A 16,408-nucleotide genomic window follows, 5' to 3' on the forward strand; every position below is an offset into this window, starting at 1 on the left:
GGGTCTATAGATCTTTCTTACATCACCACCACTTGACCGTGTGTGGTCCTATACCCATCCTAGCTTTCTTTGGGCACTTTACGGTGCAGTCTTGTCAGCTTTAGTGTTAAATTACAACAACACTTTGTCATGAGTTTCCTGTTTCTTGGCTCATATATGAATCATATGTGGTCATTGGCTATGGTGGCGATGGTGATGCGGTCACTTTGTCATGAGCTTCGACTGATACTGATAACCTAGGGTGATATGCGGCGCGTGAAGAAGATGAGAATTACCAACGACTAGTACTATCCCACAATCTATCTCGCGACTTGTCGTAAGCTCTATTCCATATCATCCGCGACCATGAAGCTAAGCGAAAGCCTACTAGGAACCCAAAGTCCCGCCGCCCATGTCAACATCGTCCTCTTCATCGACCTTCATGATCTTGACAGCCTCATCTTCGGCTTCTATGCCTACATCTCCATTCGGCTTGAACACCATGGGAGAATCGACCATTTCTTTTTCCTTTTCCTGTCCTTCCTCCTTACTGGATTCAAAAGCCATATGTTCATCGTTCGTGATCGAGCTTATGAAAGCATCTCTATTTGTGCTCGGTGTCAACTTGGACTCTTGTCCATCCGCACCGCTTTGCGCGCCTGAGCCTGAGCAAGAACCGACCATGCTGTTACCATCAATATCCATCCGCTCTGAGTCACTGTCGTTCTAAGCACCTTCTTGTTCTTGCTTGTAGAACAAGTACTTCGCCTGTTCAATCTCTGCGTCGTTCGCTTGATCGTCCATTTTCTCGAGATCTCCAGGGTTGACAGTGGAGTTGGGCTCGGTATCTAGGTGCTCCGCGTTCTGTCTGTTGGTTTCTTCCGCTTGATCCATGATGTAGGCAAGGTCCATCTTAGACAGAGCTTTGTTGCCGCCCACCACGAAGTCCTTTTCGCTGTGTGCAGGGCTATTGTTGCGTTTACACTCGTTTTCGCATTCGGTGGTGTGTCCCCACGCACACTCTGCCATGTTGGAGAGCGTAATTGCGACTGCTATTGTTTCCCAATCACCATCTACACCTCCAGACCCGTCTGCATTAGGGCACTGTCCTGCATCCCCTAGTGCGTTTAACTGGGTGTGTAGTGATCTCGCATATTCGTGGTCTCTTTTCTCTTGGGCTTCACGCTCCTTGGCCGCGAGCTCAATCGCCATTTTGATATCTGCAGCATCGGCTGTTCTCTCTGCTCGGAGAGCTTCTTGCTTATCTCGATACTCCATCACTGCTTTCTTCTGCTTGGTGTCCTTGTATCCTCCAGCGTCCTCAACGTCTACAGTCGAAACTGTTTTATCATCGTCGTCAGCCCGTTCGCTTATAGGAACGCCGCGAAGGGGATCCGGGTCGTCAAACCACGTGTTGGGACCGTAGTACTGTATGTGTAATTTCTCTCGCATAGCTCTGTATTGTCCCCACAAACTTCTGGGGGAAGGCTCTGTTTGTAAGTGCGATTGGAAATTTCCCTGAGCATCTAGTAGAATGAGTTGACCAGCGTGAGAGCGACCTCTTCGGAAAGTGTATTTCGTGGATTGCTCTTGACCCTTCGTATTGTTAGATTCGTCTTTGCTAGGCGATTGCACATATCTTTCCGGCATGTCGTTCATTGGCGAGTCATCGGCTGGATCATTACCTTCACCACCAGAAGGTCCAGATGGAGGACTGGACGGCATGTCTCTCTCCGGCTCGTCTGAATCGATATTCATCTCAATCTCAATAGAATCCGAGATCATCTGGTCTGCCTTCTGGTCCTCGAAGTGAAAGTCCAAAGCTTCCTGGAGATTGTAATTGTAAAACGCAAGCACTTTCTGGGCTTGATCAAACCCGACGCAAGTAAAGGAGCAGAAATCCCGTATAGCGGCATGGTTGCTTTCGCTGAGATGTGAAGGCTCCTCGTCGGTTATTGGCGTATCGTTATCTTGGTCTGCAGACATAGGCTCGTCTTCTTCTACTAATGTATGCTCCTCTTGCTCAGGGGGCTTGGTGATCTCATAATGTATTTGTTTGATCAGACTATCCCTCTCTGCAGTCAGCAAAGCCTTGCTGATTTTAGAAGCTTTGTTATCTGCAACATCTGCATTGTCGGTGCTGCATAAGTAGTCAAACTCGTCGAGAAGGTCCTCGAATCGACTGACAAGGCGATTTTGCTTGTCTGAAAGGTTGGGTCGTCGCAGTCGCAGCCGCCGGCCATACAGCTCGTTTCTGAGAAAGCAGAGGGTGTCGTTGTCGTCTCCTTTCTTCCTGAGTAGCTCCAAATTCATCTTGATAGCAATGTTTCTCGCTTCCTCACTTGTCCTCCGATTCGCGCTGATGGCCGTTTCCCCCCATGCCTCCTCAGTAGTTGGATAGCGTATTTGGTTGGTGGCATTTAGTAGAAACTTTTCGAGTGATTGCAGGGGGTTCACGTCAAACGTCATCTTGCTCCACGCCAATCTTGCTGTCTCAAACATGTACGACCAGCGAATCTTGTTGTGTCTTCCTGGCTGCTTGAGCACCATTTCGAATCCGTCCCAACAGATTGGCGGTATTTTCCGACCCTTTTGCACGAGGGTCTGTCCGAGTAGCGATATGACCGACGCGAGGATTGGGCCGTTATACTGCGATATATATGATTAGCGTCACCTCGATCACCAGTCGATGCTTGACCCAACATACCGCGTCTCCTCCGTGCAAGCCAGAGTGAAACTTTGCAAGATTCGCATGCCCGTGGATGCAGTAGGCGAAATCATGTGAAGAACGTAAGAAGTCGCGGATGTAAACGGTGCAGCATGTGGCTCCGGTGCCGATTTTGTCAGTCGTTTTGTTGTATGCTTCGATCTCATCGCTGCGATAGGGTGAGTAATACCACTCTGCTCGTAGTCTGTAGAAATTGTTCGATTTGCAGTCTCCAACACTGCATCTGTTAGTGAGTGCTTGCAATTGCAACGGCTGTATTACTCATGAATCCATATGTTGCACAACGCCTAATTGATAGCCTCTTTAGTCTCTCGTGCTTTGTCCCCTTTGGATGGAAGCCTGCCGGTCGATATGGGCGGCGCCATCATAGTCGCGAAGGATATTTCGGCGTGTGTAAGCGATAGTAACACTGCGATGGTCGTATCGGAATAGTTGGAACGGATAGCGATAGCAAATTGTTATCTCTGGTGAGATTAGGTGCGGCGAAAGAAATCCTGGAGGTTAAGTGGGGAGCCCTAGAGGTACGCAGCACCGTCACGTGGCTAAAGGTCGACTGCCTTGGTAGGGAAGAAGGCACCATCAGCATTCGTGGACTAGGTACTGCGAAGGCAACAACAGTATCTATCCCAACCTCACAGCCCTCAATACTCCTTCATAATCTTCTCATCTCCAATTCGCTGGGTGAAGGTCACAGTCCTGTCCTTGATTCTCCAGATACCGGTTGCGCCGCGCACACCATCAAAGTCACTATGCTTCGTTTCCAGCATTACCATGTCGTCCACGTACTTGCCATACGCGCATAGCATCTTGCCCTCATGAGGACCTTGTCCGAACTGCTAGAATTCAGTACTTGATGTCAAGCGTATGCGTATGCGTATGCGACACGCTGAGTGGTAACACAACTCGAGCGCGTGCACGAGACTTTGAGAGTGTGTGGATTGCATGAGACGAGCTTGAAACTTACGTGCACTCCCTGGAAATACGTCACTACCCGAGCCGTCTGCGCATCGGATCTGAATGTGATGGTCTGCGTAGTGAGGTTGTGATGTGTCCGGATTGGTCCAAGCCTGTGTATCGTCAGACGTTGTCGTTGCCGATCTAGGGGGATAGAGCTACCGGTTTTGTATCGCATCCTTGAGCTCGTCAAGGCTCTGTATAGCTTCGTTGAAGGGGTAGCTGGCTTCAACATCCGGTACGAAGACCTTGCCCAGCAGATCGAAGTCCTTCAGATCCAGGGCCTGACAATATCGCGATACAACGTTCTTGATGGCCAAGACATCCAAAGGGTTGATCTCCGACATGGTGTACGATTTTTCCTTCGAGTATCTAGCCCATGAGATAGGAAAGCAATCAAGAGTTATAACCTGTTTCTCTCGGAACCCCGCATTAGAGAGCCGGAGCCTGTAGGGAGGGCGGTAGAGTGAGCTTCCATTTTTGGCTCACTACCAAGCATCGCTATGGGGTGCTCAATACATGTGCGGTCCAGACGTGCTGTTTTTGTGTACTGTTACATCACGCTACCGTGAATAACCAAGATTCATACGGAAGGGGCGCGCGTATCGCATGCGGCGAACCATTGTGCCATTCTGGGACTCCAAGATGGGATCAAAACAAGCTGTTTCATCCAATAAAAAAACATGTGTTCTTACTATCAAGGGTTGCCATCGCGAAGCCCGCTGGGCTGCGAAGGACAAGGACGCAGACGCAGGATGGCGAAGGAGGTGGGGGTCTTACAAGCAGTTCTGATAAGTCACTGCGACCCACTTGCCATATACGGCAAGTTTGAGGTACCCGTGGATTGCAGTAACAACAGTCCAAGTGCAGTCCAAGTGAAGTCCAGGTAGAGTCCGAGTGAAGTCCAGGTGGAAATCACGTCCAATCTAATACTCAAACATGATTTTCGCCCTCACATCGTCTTGATGTTGTAGCGGCATCTCAGCTTGGTTTGGACGAAATGAGTGTAGGGATACTTCACAGCCTGTGAACAGAGCGAAGCTGATTATGGACTCCCCAAACGTCAAGAGGGCTTGTTGAGCCTGACGCTGTTCACTCAAACTCGCTGGAATCGACGGCTCGGATTCATACTTACCCGTTTGGGAAAGCGGAATCGATGACGTAACTGGGCGGTCTGATCGTGCCCTTACGGCAACTTTCTTCTCCCAACCTCCTTATATCCGCCATGCTATGTCTTTGCGCCCACGCAACCATTAATGCATAGCGATCTAAGAGTCTTGCCAGACTAGGTGATGACTGAGCTTCGTTCCGCCCCATCCATGTAGCAGTGGCTGCGGTAAAGACGCGTGTTTCCTCCCGTTAGGGTTCCCGCATGCTACCCGCATATCATCCCGGCCAACCCCTCAGCGCACATGAAAGAGGCATGATGAGCGCCCACTCGCCCGAGCTTCACTCACAGCCCTCAAACTGTTCTAGCTGATCAACTAGGGTCATCTCGTAAGCAACGTTTTGATTACTTTGCCGCTGTTCAGACATGCGTTTTGCTTGGTTCGGCGAAGGCGCTCAATATGTTCACACACGCCGAGAGCAGGCATCCACCACGGCGCGAATACGATAGGCTTGACCTGTCACAGTGCTACAGCTGCAGCGGCGAGCATCCATCAGGAGGACAACTCTCTTTGTGCTTGCATCTTGTATGCAAGCATGACATGGATTTACCCCTCATGGAGGGCGAAGAACATGCAGCCAATGTAAGGTGGGTGGGCGAAGGTGAGTTCTGTCAAGCAATATAACCATCTCTAGCGCCCCGTTTGCTTCCATACCTCTAGTCTGTATTCTTCATACCATCAATCCACAATTTGCACACGAAAGACGTGCGCATGATGGCAGTGATGGATACGACAGATCTTGTTGCGAAGGCTCTCAACGCAAGTATCGCCTCGCTTGTGGTACTCTCGGTAGCAATACTGGCTCGAATCTTCTACATGCAGAAGCTGCATCCTCTTTCAAAGTTTCCAGGACCATGGTATGCGTCCTCGTTCTCTCTCTTTGGCGCCATCGTCAGTGTATTGCACAGAGAACCCGAGTTCTTTATGTACCTAGTTAAGAAATATGGAAGTAAGTGATCCCCGAGTTCTCTACGGCCGCAGATTCTAACCACAGGCATAGCGGATAGCCCGATTCGCATCTCTCCTACCATGTTGCTCTTTCCCAAGCCTTCTGCCCTCAAGGACATTTATCGAGATCCACAGTGTAACACAAGAGCCGGCATGTACGACAGTGGGGCTCTAGGTCCTCCGCATTTGGTTTCCACGATAGATGGCGAGAAACATCGCGTCTTACGCAAAGCTTTGTCAAATGCGCCATGGTCTATTGGCCCACTAAAGAACGCATGGGAGCCTCGCTTTGACGAACAGGTCTCTCTTCTTATCACAAAGCTGAAAGAACATGCGGAAGCCAAGCGCACCATCTGCCTCTCCGACAAGGTTGCCGAATTTGCGGCAGACATTCTCAGCATCATCGCATTCACCCAACCCTTTGGTAGTGTCGAGAATCAGCGCGATGAGAAGTATTTGTTGACCAACTGGCGCAAGGGCCTGACATTCTTCGGCTTCTCGGGAAGGTTCCGATTCTTCAGAGAAAGAATTCTGCGACTGCCTGTTGTAGGATCCTTGCTACTACCAACTACATCTAATGATTATGGAATGGGCTGGCTTATGGGCGAAGCAGACCGTCAGGTTACCACACGAGAGCAGCAGAACAAAGAGAAACCATTTGATGGGAGACCAGACTTCCTGCAGTAGTAAGTATATACTACTTGACTCTAACTCTCACCCTGTACTCATCGCATTTAGCTGCCTGGACGCTCGTTACTCAGATGGCTCTCCACTGACTCCAACGCAAAAGCGCGCTCATGTTACTCTTCTCTATCAAGCGGGAGCAGACACCACCGGCACGGCGCTGGGATGTATCCTTCGACTCATCTTGACAGACCCTTCCACGCTTTCACGTATCAGGGCTGAGCTCGATGCAGCAGAGTCGGCCGGTCTCCTATCAACACCAATCCGTTACCACGAGACACTCCAGCATCTCCCGTTCTTCGTTGCTTGTATCAAAGAGGGTCTTCGTCTTTTCCCTCCAGCTCCGAACCTGTTCCCGAGAGTGACACCAAAGGGAGGGAAAGTCATCGACGGACACTATGTACCTGGTGGGATGGATGTGACCAGTCACGCATACACTGTACAGCGTGACAAAGGTTTCTACGGACAAGATGCTGATGACTTCAAGCCTGATATGTGGTTGCAGGGCGAGAAGAGGAATTTTGAGCTGGAGGCGGCTCAGTTTACATTCGGTGTCGGAGCCAGAATGTGTCTGGGCAAAGATGTCGCGAAGCTAGAGATGTACAAGGTGTTGCCTGAGGTGAGTTCCCCGTATATGCTATTCCGCAGTCTAATTCGCTGACTTGCTAGATCATTCGTCGATTCGACATCAACGTCAAGAATTCCGGCAGCTATGTCGTCGATGGCGGAGTGGCTTATAATGTCGACTTTCTTGTTGAGTTAGCTACTAGAAACTCGGTCTAGTGAGCCCCAGTCATTGAGCGATAGTTCTCAGGTCGATCATGCAGGATGTCAGTGTTGTCGTGAGAAGTATCAGGTGTGTAGCGAGCGGGTAAAGAGGCTAAAAGGGTGTCCTAGAGGATCCTTTCACCCGCTCATGCAGCAAATACCAAGCCCATCGGCCTTGATTTTAACAATCTTTAATTTCTCCGATATGCCCTTCATGTAGCACGCGTGTTGTATATGCTTGTGCTAGATCTGTCCGGTATGATCGCCACTATGGAAAGCAGCTATACGGGCGTCGCAATCTACATAATACATGTCAAGGCGGGTATTCGCATCATACCTTGAGATCGTCAGGTGAGAGTATCGGTTAGAGTCACTTATGTGCTGAGATGACGGTTTAGCTAAATAGAGTCGGTTCCTCAACTTCCATCATCCGATTTACGAAGAAACCTCACAATGCGTTTACCTACATTGAGTACTTTACTTGCCTTTGCCGGCATTGCCGCGTGCACGCCTCTCGATTCTCGGCAGCAAACAGCTACAGCGCTTGATGCCGCCATCAAGACGCGAGGTCGTTCCTACATTGGCACTTCTTTGACGATCCGCAATGACAACACTGAGCAAAACATCATCCGCAGTGCAGAGTTTGGTTCCATCACACCGGAGAATGCGATGAAATGGGATGCTACAGAACCCAATCGGGGTCAGTTCAACTGGGGGAATGCAGATGCTGTTGCGAACTTTGCGACGCAGAACAGGAAGCAGGTGATTCTTCCATGATACCACGCAACCTCCTATAGGCTTTGAGCTGACAATTGACGTAGATGCGCTGCCATACTTTGGTTTGGTACAGTCAGTTACCGAACTGGGTAAACCAAATCAACAACAATGCTACGTTGATGAGCGTAATGGAGAACCACATCAAACAGGTTATGGGAAGATACAAGGGAAAATGCACCCACTGGGACGTCGTCAATGAAGGTAGGAAGACTCGTAGATCGAACCTTGGAAAGAACCGTAGGACAACAAGAAACAGTCAGCTAATCCCACAACAGCCCTCAACGAAGACGGCACAAATAGAGACAACGTCTTCCTCCGTGTAATCGGAGAACAGTACCTCCCCATCGCCTTCCGCATAGCCGCCGCAGCCGACCCCTCATCACAACTCTACTACAACGACTACAACCTCGAATACGGCACAGCCAAGCACCTCGGCGCCCTCCGAATCGTCAAACTCGTGCAGTCCTGGGGCGTCAAGATCGACGGCGTGGGTCTCCAGGGCCATCTCGTTTCCGAGCCAACCGGCACCCAGAGCGAAGTCACACCCAGTGTCGCGGTACTGACCAAGGTGCTGCAGGATTATGCGGATCTGGGCGTTGACGTTGCGTATACGGAGTTAGATGTACGATCTCGTACGCCGAGTAATGCGCAGAAGTTGGCGGATGCGGCGGCGGCTTGGGCGAGGATTGCACAGAGTTGTATCAATGTGCAGCGTTGTGTGGGCATGACTATATGGGTAAGCTACTTTCGTTCCACTGACGGTCTGTTTGACTTGGAGACCATGTGCTGACTTGGTGGACTCTAGGGTATCGCGGATAAGTACTCTTGGGTTCCAAGTACTTTCAATGGAGAGGGGTCTGCGTTGCTGTGGACGGATAACTTCCAGAAGAAGCCTGCCTATACAGCCTTCTTGGATGTCTTGAACGGGAAGAACGTGACCACGGTGTAGATGGAGGGAAATGCTTTTGAGAATCTGCTCACAAGGGAGAAGAAGTACTCTTACACGTATGCACCCAGGCAACTCCAGTTTTTACATCCTCTTCCACTGACCACATACAACAACTGAGCCTAACATGCCATCTCCATCGTCATGCCTTCCAAGGTTCCTTCTCTTCTAGCCCTCCCCCATATAGCAGATCCATCTACGCCTGCTTACCCACCACCCTATCAAAATGCTTGAAGCAGAATTGTCCTCCAACAAAACACGTCCCCACCCACTTCCACCACGCTGCGCTCATGAAGCCAACACCGTGCTGGCTCAATCTCTTCATAAACATGACCGTCTCAACCGCATGCCCGCCATAGATGAAGTAAAACAAGCCAGACTGGATCCATCGGCCGGCTGTAGCAGCGTTCTCCGGGAGGGGTGAGTCGACATTGTCAGGGCGGAACATGGCCGGTGTAGGAGCGGCGCAGAGCGCCATGACGATGCCGCAGATGATGATGGGCTTGAGGTGCGGGGTTGAAGGGGGCGTGTAGGTGTTGTTGAGGTTTCTGAGCGCCATGGTCGGTGATGATGTGTGTATAGTTTGGGGATGATGGAAAGGTTGTTGGATTGTTATCCGATGCTTTCAATGAAATGTGGTTTTTTTCGTTCCTGAAACCTTGATGCTAGGTATACTAAACAGATCCGCACGATGCCGAGGTATCCATTTCGCCAAGACTCCTGCTCGAATGCTTCCTCGAGAGGACAGTCGCTCCCAGCGAGTCATTGTACAAACGTTCAATCCAAAGACTTACCACCTCATATCCTCTACAACAAGCAAAAGGGTCAAAACACCAAGCTTATGGGTCTCGTACCGAACCTGCCCGGCTCAACCACCAAGGGTGGGGCGGTTTTCCGCATCTGGCAGGCTGACATTTCAACTGTAGATTACTGGAACGGCTGCAAACGTATACTTAGCCTGGTGATTATGCAGTAGATTGCGATCACATGTAGCGCTAAGGATCCTCTTTGGGGGTGGGCTCCAGACGCGGCGTCGAGAGTAGTGGGTTGCTAGGAGTTGGGCCGTTCATGCAGCCGTGTGGCACGGGGTTGAAGCGGTCGAAGTTTGGAAAGGAGGAGATGGTAGCGAGGGCTAGGGACGGCACGAGGCCCTCCCACGATTCTGCCGAACATCAAGGTCGACTGCGGGTTGTTGGGTCGTCTTGCTGTCCTTGATCGCGTGCGCGTGCGCGTGGAGAGAAGGTGTGGTGTCTACAAGGAACCGGTTTCCTTTGAAGTTTGGTACCGTCTTGCACCAGCAGCGCTTGGTGCGGAGCCGCAGAAGGTCTTCCACAGTACGGTTCTCGCACAGTCTTTACTCATCAAAAGCCTTTGGAAGCTTCCAACCCTCCTGCGTCCACAAAACCTACACTAAATCCCGAATCGCAAGGAAACTTTGGTGGAAGCAGAGACGCCGGCGTTCAATAGCTCGCTCATTTCCACCAACCGCAGCCTAACGCAACTTTACCCCTCCAAACCACGTACCTAGGTACTCTTTGCTGCACCTCCAAGATGTCACTTTCCCCAATTCTCTCACACACCTTTTCTTTTTTAACCCACACCATTGCATGCCAATTCAATACAACGACAACAGGGAACAACCTAACAACCTGACAGCACGCGGCTCGCTGCCAATATGTACCGGGTAAGTGTACCGGTGTGACAATCCACTCTCCAGCGCAAGTAACCCGGCCTCGAGCCAATTACGGCGCGCCACTTGCCACTTCCCGTGCAGCAGTGCCGGTACGCTGCGCAGCGACTCGCCTTTTTTTTTCTCGTCTAGAAATGTTCATGGATCAAGGTGGTTATGTTGCAGTGATCGATAGAGGAGCTGTAGTTGCTTGATGGGGCAAGTGGGCGGGTTGGGTTAAGTTGAGTTGCGCAGGCATCGTGTCTTGTTTGCTTGGTAAGAGGGTAGTAGGACGTGTGGGCCAGTGAGATGGAGAAAGAAGACGGACGATCCGGGATGTTCCGAGCACGTATTTCTTCAGTGTGCTTTGAGAGAATATGTGGATTTAAGAGATTTGGGAAGAGGCAACTCGCAGAATGTACTTGGAGGAGGTATATTCAAGTGCCGGGATGATTACGCAGTCTATCATCAGATTACAACACTACGTCCCTTTTCACCGATGTTACAGCGAGAAGTACAGTGCCGAGTTGGTACGGTCCGTTTTACAGTTACACTCTCTGCTGAATCTTCATCTGGATATTCAGCATCGAACAGCCCCAAGCCCCTCTTATTTCTTCCAACATTTCGAGGTTGTTTTCCTTTTTCCCATTACCGTGGCTCATTGGCTTGATATGCGCCAAGGTCAGCCTTCGTCAGCCGCATTCTCCATCAAGTCGATAGGTTCAGTGTCGATCCGGCTACAGCCGAGTCGTGACGTTCGAGAATTGGTCTTGGAGCCGTCATTCGGATTGAAGCAACGCTTGCGATAGGGCTTGTGGTAGGACTGACAGTGCAGTTGGGTTGTAATGCACGGTACCACCTTGTGTCGTCTGAAAGAGAGCGGAATGAGGGCATTTCTGACGCGTCGAAGAAGGGCCGCATGTTGGAATCGAGAGTTCTGAGGGCTTCCAAAGTGGTGTATCTGAGATGATGGTAAGTGATGGTATGGTAGCTGGCAGGATAATCAGAAAGATCAGAGAAAGCTTCCTATATAACTTGGATTCTGTGTCTGGACCATGAGACACACGAGGCTCCATGGGGCTGGAATGTAATGGCAAACAAAAGGAGTCGGAGAACAATAGTAAGACATGGGGTAGCGTCTAAGAATATCGCAAAGGGTTTCCTTGCTGCAAGCGGGCGATACACCGAGAGTCGTCAGCACGACATCGTACATGAAAGCTTTGAGAGCGTTGACAATTGAGAGACAAATATGCCGAATATCTGAGGTGCAAATGAAGGACATGATCTACATTGTATGGGCCGTACCTAAATACTGTGCCGCTTCCAATAGTACGGTCAATCGTCCGCCTCTAACGAGACAGGCAACAGATTCCTTCCCAAGCCTTTCCGAACGCCCAAAAGTAACAGAGCCAATCAATACCCGATGTCGCACGTCGTAACGTCCTCCACGAAATGTTTCTCCCTGTAACTCCTCGTCCACCAAAGATACCACGGCACAACATTCATCTTAATCTTATGCCCCAACCAAGGCGTATCCTGCACCGTCTTGACAACACTCTGACTCTCATCAAAAGCCGTATCGATCCTCGCGCGTCTCAGAGATTCATACGCATCAAACGCTTCCTTGACAGGTACACCCCGATCACGCTTGTCTTCCATCCATTTAGCCAAGCAGCGCGAGAACAAGACACCATCTTCAAAGACAATACCTGTAGATTCGCCCTGCGGAGGCATAGCATGCGCAGAATCTCCAATCAACATGACGCGATCGGTAGCCCATTTCCCTCCTTTGGACAGCGTGAATACCGGCCAGAGATACAGACCCTCCGCGTCTTCAATCCAGTGCGCAATCTGCGGGTTCGCAGCGCCAGAGTACCGGTCGAGCATCTCGTCGCGGATCTTTTGTACATCTGCCCCAGCGGCTTTCCAGCCGTTGCGGTCCGCAATCTCGGGGACTTGCATCAGCGCGCCGACGTAGATGCTTTCTTGTGCGTGGTCGTGGAACGAGGTCAGCATCATGCCGCGACGGCCAAAGTTCATGCCGCTGACGTGGAAGTGCGTGGGCTCGTAGTCGTGGCTGGATTCCAGTTTGCGCCGCGGTGCAAAGCCAAAGGCGTTGCATATGCCGCTGTACATTGCTTTGCGTGAGGGCTCGACGTGCTGGAGGCGGGTTACGCTGTGGATACCGTCGCATCCGATTAGTATGTCGGCCTTTGCGCTTCCTCCGTCTTCGAAATTGATGCTCACGCCAGTGTCGCTTTCGTTGATCTTGACCGTCTTCTTGCCGCATGTGAGCTTGATGTTTGGGTGTTTTTCAATGGCGGCGAGCACGCCTTTGAGCGCTTCGCCTCTTGTGATTCTGAGAGCGGTGAATGGAGGATCACCCAATCCCTTTCCGTCTGGTCCTCTAAATGAGCTCTCTGCGATCTTGACGTTAGTGTAGAGGTCGAAGACTTCGACAGCAAGACACTCGGCGCCATAATTTTTGGCGCGGATCTCGTCAAGAGCCCCTAGATGTGAAAGAAGACGCAGAGCGTTGGGTGTAAGGTTTACAGCACCGCCGATGGTCGCAGGCTCTGGCCTGATCTCGAAGATGGTGATGTTTGGTGTGGACGCGGCAGGAGCAAACTTGGTGAGGGAGAGAGCGGTCGTTAGGCCGGCTATACCGCCACCTAGGATGATGATATCCATCGGCTTTGGAGAGGCCATGGCAGAAGGCGTGAAATGTATTCCTACAAGGGTAGTACTGGGATTACTAGATCGGTGGAATGTGCGGCTTCGAGTGAACAAGTCGATGGATTATCGCTGGAAAGCAGTTTAGGCTTGTAATAAAGTTAGAGCACAGAAGCGATAGATATACATGGTATGCCGGAGCGGTGTCCACACATCGGACTTGGTTCCATCTTTGTGTACCTGTGGATGAATGCCTTAGCGCTGACTGCGTACGTGAGTGGTTGCTCCGGCATGTCGAGTTCTCGGTAAAGTGTTGGGGAACCGGCCAGGTAACATCATCAGTCTAGCACGCCCGAACGGCCCGCCAGCGTGCGTCGAGGTCCATATCTCGAGTGCGGGTTAGGCAGGGGTTTCTGCTATCAGCATGGCAAGGCAACATCTCAGATAACAATACAGCCTGGGTACTACAATGTTGGTATTTCGCTACAGACCCAAAGCCACGTGAACGCCGGTTCCTCATGCCTACTAACTTACAAGATGTACATTGCGCGCCAACAAATTCCTTGATGCATTCCTAAGACGCCTACAGCTTCTTCTGCGCATTGGGACCCATCTCCTTGCTAAAGGCAAAGTATGAGACCTCGAGACTGGTAAGGGCGCGGATGCCGACGACAAGGATGAGGAACAAGGGGATGATGGCAGCGAAGCCCATGAAGATGCCGGGTGTGAAGTACTGGTACTTTTCGAAAAGACCGCCCTCGGACGAGTTTGCCCTCTTGGCGTGCGAAGAAAGGTCGCGCTTCAGCTCCATCTGCACAGCGTCTGGGAAGGATTTGTCCATCTCGTATGTGTGGTGCTCGAGCGTCTCCTTGGCTTGCGCTTCGGTCTGGGGAGTGGTAATGTAGATTACGGTGTAGTCGTGGGACTTGGCGTCGTTGACGATGAAGTTCTCGAGCGTGGCATCTGCACTAGTTAGCCGTCGTTCAGTATGCTAGACGCATTGTTCCTACCATCAGACTGAAGCTGCTCGATGCGAAGCGCGTGTGAAGTCGACGGCGCCTTCAGAGTTTGCCTGGAGAACCATGTATCGTCGTCATTGAAGCCCTTGCCGCACTTGGAGACGAGATGTTCGGTGATGGCTGCAGCATCGACGTTCCCAACAACGTCTGCTATCGCCACAGTCGACTTGACGTGGGCGTGCTGGCCAGCCATGTAGCGGCTCAGCTGTGGCGCGGCGCGGCCATCTGCATAGTCGGCGGCCGAGACTCCCCTCTGCTCGACGACGACGTAGGAGCGGGTGGGACAGTGGTCGAGGGCCTTGAGGACGTCGGCCGTGACCTCTGATGAGTCAGCGATGGCAGCGTCGGTGTTGGGGATTAGCAGGCTGCAGCTGTTAGCTTGGAGACGTCAGGATGCGCTGCTGGGTGGCATGCGTACTCGGCCGTCGAGAAGAGGAAGAAGGGCGACGTGTTGCGGAAGGCGAGGGCCGAGGGCAGCGCTGCCAGAGCGAGGGCGCCGACGAGTGTCTTGACCATGATGTGCGTGGATATGTCGTGTTGCGTGGTCGATGGCCGATGGTGTCGTTCGCGATGTGAAGCTCCAAACGCGGCGACCATGACCGCCCGGAACTAGCCGCCCTCTCCATTGGCCGGACCCTGGGTATGACGCGCCGGCCCATGTAAATTCCCATGTCTGACGGTCAGCCGAAGCAGACAGTCGAATTATTCTCGCGCCCGCGCTTTGCACTGCGCCACTGCTCTTGAGGGACCGAGGCACCGCCCTGTCCGCCTTTGACACATGAGTCGAAATTGACTCATCGCTGCGCCTGCGTACCCTGAGCCGCATGTCTTAGTGCCTCTTTCTCCAGTATAACCGCTCGCCACTGCAAAACTTCCCGTCACCACAACACCGCAACCGCCTTCTCTTTACCAGTTCAGCGGGCCGTACATTTACTAGAGCCCGTCGTATCACTCTTTTCCTTTTACTTCAGGCGGTCCCAAGACCACATACCACAATCATTCCCCCAACGCTCAAAATTACTGCAGCCGAACCGCACAACATGTCGACCCCTACAGTTGCGCCTCAACCACCTGCCGCGGGCCCATCAGATGTCTCGAGAGGAGCACGAAGACGGCGGCACCCACGAAATCGGGGTGGAAACGCGAATGCCGCCCCACAACCAGAGCAGTCGCAGCAAACACAAACGCAAGCGCAACCAGCACAACCGTCACAGAGAGGTGGCGGACGCAGTAGCAGAGGACGGGGTCGAGGCGGCCAAGCAGATAGTACGAGACCGTCACAGCCAAATGCTGCCGCTCTCGAATTTGTACCCTCGTCTGTACAAGAAGCAGCTCACCGGGGAGGAAGGGGCGGGCGTGGTGGTGGGCGGGGTGGCAGAGCAAGAGGTGGCGCAGAGCGGTTTCCACAGCGCATGGCTGCAGGCGGTCGTCAATTTGGCGGGCAATTGACTGGAGAGGATGATGCAGCTTCCGCAATCTCAGAAGCCCAAGGAGGATTACAAGCAGATGCACCGACCTTCCAGCCTGGCCAACCCATCGCCCCTCGCAAGTCGCGACCACCGCGTCAAAAGCAGCCGCAAGCTCCCAAATCGACCGCGCCCGATATCGCCACCCGAACACACGAGGACATTGACAACGGACACTACGAATGCGCAATCTGTACCGAAGACGTCACGAGACGTACAAAGGGCGTCTGGTCGTGTAGGACGTGCTGGACTGTTTTTCATCTGGGGTGCATCAAGAAATGGTCAACAAACGAAGGCTCAGCGGCTGCGCGACAACAGACACAAGACGGAGAGACGCCTCCTCCAAGGCAATGGCGCTGTCCCGGCTGCAACTTGCCAAAGGACACCCTTCCCAAGAACTTCCACTGTTGGTGTGAGAAGGAGCTCGATCCGCGATCAACACCTGGCCTGCCACCCTTCTCATGCGGCCAGACATGTTCGCGACCCCGAGTCCTCCCCAAGCCTTGTCCCCACCCTTGTGGATCGACATGTCATGCCGGCCCTTGTCCTCCTTGCGGGTTGATGGGCCCTACTCAACACTGCTTCTGTGGCAAAAAGTCAGTCACCCGCCGTTGCATTGATACCGATT

General features: G+C 52.1%; 7 protein-coding genes across 7 annotated transcripts; 2 read left to right on the forward strand and 5 right to left on the reverse strand.

The window, feature by feature from the left end:
- Positions 1 to 705: 705 nt before the first annotated feature.
- Positions 706 to 2,529, reverse strand: ACET3X_008107 (uncharacterized protein; the record flags this gene model as incomplete). The annotated part of the gene is made up of 1 exon (XM_069454244.1): positions 706 to 2,529. One exon carries the CDS (start codon positions 2,527 to 2,529, stop codon positions 706 to 708), a length of 1,824 nt encoding a protein of 607 aa, XP_069303709.1.
- Positions 2,530 to 3,311: 782 nt separating this feature from the next.
- Positions 3,312 to 4,022, reverse strand: ACET3X_008108 (uncharacterized protein). Its single transcript, XM_069454245.1, has 3 exons — positions 3,824 to 4,022; positions 3,672 to 3,774; positions 3,312 to 3,540 (listed from the first exon to the last, which is right to left on the reverse strand). Exons 1-3 carry the CDS (start codon positions 4,006 to 4,008, stop codon positions 3,349 to 3,351), a joined length of 480 nt encoding a protein of 159 aa, XP_069303710.1. The 5' UTR covers positions 4,009 to 4,022; the 3' UTR covers positions 3,312 to 3,348.
- Positions 4,023 to 5,754: 1,732 nt separating this feature from the next.
- On the forward strand, positions 5,755 to 7,245 carry ACET3X_008109 (uncharacterized protein; the record flags this gene model as incomplete). The annotated part of the gene is made up of 4 exons (XM_069454246.1): positions 5,755 to 5,779; positions 5,831 to 6,464; positions 6,517 to 7,081; positions 7,132 to 7,245. 4 exons carry the CDS (start codon positions 5,755 to 5,757, stop codon positions 7,243 to 7,245), a joined length of 1,338 nt encoding a protein of 445 aa, XP_069303711.1.
- A 438-nt stretch (positions 7,246 to 7,683) lies between these two features.
- Positions 7,684 to 8,797, forward strand: ACET3X_008110 (uncharacterized protein; the record flags this gene model as incomplete). Its single annotated transcript, XM_069454247.1, has 3 exons — positions 7,684 to 7,992; positions 8,052 to 8,208; positions 8,283 to 8,797. The coding sequence occupies 3 exons, from the start codon at positions 7,684 to 7,686 to the stop codon at positions 8,795 to 8,797; spliced, it is 981 nt and encodes a 326-aa protein (XP_069303712.1).
- Positions 8,798 to 9,149: 352 nt separating this feature from the next.
- Positions 9,150 to 9,512, reverse strand: ACET3X_008111 (uncharacterized protein; the record flags this gene model as incomplete). The annotated part of the gene is made up of 2 exons (XM_069454248.1): positions 9,150 to 9,171; positions 9,226 to 9,512. 2 exons carry the CDS (start codon positions 9,510 to 9,512, stop codon positions 9,150 to 9,152), a joined length of 309 nt encoding a protein of 102 aa, XP_069303713.1.
- Positions 9,513 to 12,035: 2,523 nt separating this feature from the next.
- Positions 12,036 to 13,331, reverse strand: ACET3X_008112 (uncharacterized protein; the record flags this gene model as incomplete). Its single annotated transcript, XM_069454249.1, has 1 exon — positions 12,036 to 13,331. One exon carries the CDS (start codon positions 13,329 to 13,331, stop codon positions 12,036 to 12,038), a length of 1,296 nt encoding a protein of 431 aa, XP_069303714.1.
- A 423-nt stretch (positions 13,332 to 13,754) lies between these two features.
- On the reverse strand, positions 13,755 to 14,888 carry ACET3X_008113 (uncharacterized protein). The gene is made up of 3 exons (XM_069454250.1): positions 14,733 to 14,888; positions 14,306 to 14,679; positions 13,755 to 14,258 (listed from the first exon to the last, which is right to left on the reverse strand). Exons 1-3 carry the CDS (start codon positions 14,828 to 14,830, stop codon positions 13,879 to 13,881), a joined length of 852 nt encoding a protein of 283 aa, XP_069303715.1. The 5' UTR covers positions 14,831 to 14,888; the 3' UTR covers positions 13,755 to 13,878.
- Positions 14,889 to 16,408: the final 1,520 nt, after the last annotated feature.

This window comes from Alternaria dauci, chromosome 8, assembly GCF_042100115.1.
Source record: "Alternaria dauci strain A2016 chromosome 8, whole genome shotgun sequence".
NCBI classification, from domain to species: domain Eukaryota; kingdom Fungi; phylum Ascomycota; class Dothideomycetes; order Pleosporales; family Pleosporaceae; genus Alternaria; species Alternaria dauci.

Excerpts from the sequence above, each read along its gene's own strand:
- ACET3X_008108 (XM_069454245.1), bottom strand. The coding sequence starts at position 4,008 with ATGTCGGAGATCAACCCTTTGGATGTCTTGGCCATCAAGAACGTTGTA. Across the intron at positions 3,775-3,823 it reads AAGGATGCGATACAAAACCG|GCTTGGACCAATCCGGACAC; the intron begins GTAGCTCTATCC and ends GACGATACACAG. Across the intron at positions 3,541-3,671 it reads CGTATTTCCAGGGAGTGCAC|TTCGGACAAGGTCCTCATGA; the intron begins GTAAGTTTCAAG and ends GAATTCTAGCAG.
- ACET3X_008113 (XM_069454250.1), bottom strand. The coding sequence starts at position 14,830 with ATGGTCAAGACACTCGTCGGCGCCCTCGCTCTGGCAGCGCTGCCCTCG. Across the intron at positions 14,680-14,732 it reads TTCCTCTTCTCGACGGCCGA|CCTGCTAATCCCCAACACCG; the intron begins GTACGCATGCCA and ends TAACAGCTGCAG. Across the intron at positions 14,259-14,305 it reads CGAGCAGCTTCAGTCTGATG|ATGCCACGCTCGAGAACTTC; the intron begins GTAGGAACAATG and ends TAACTAGTGCAG.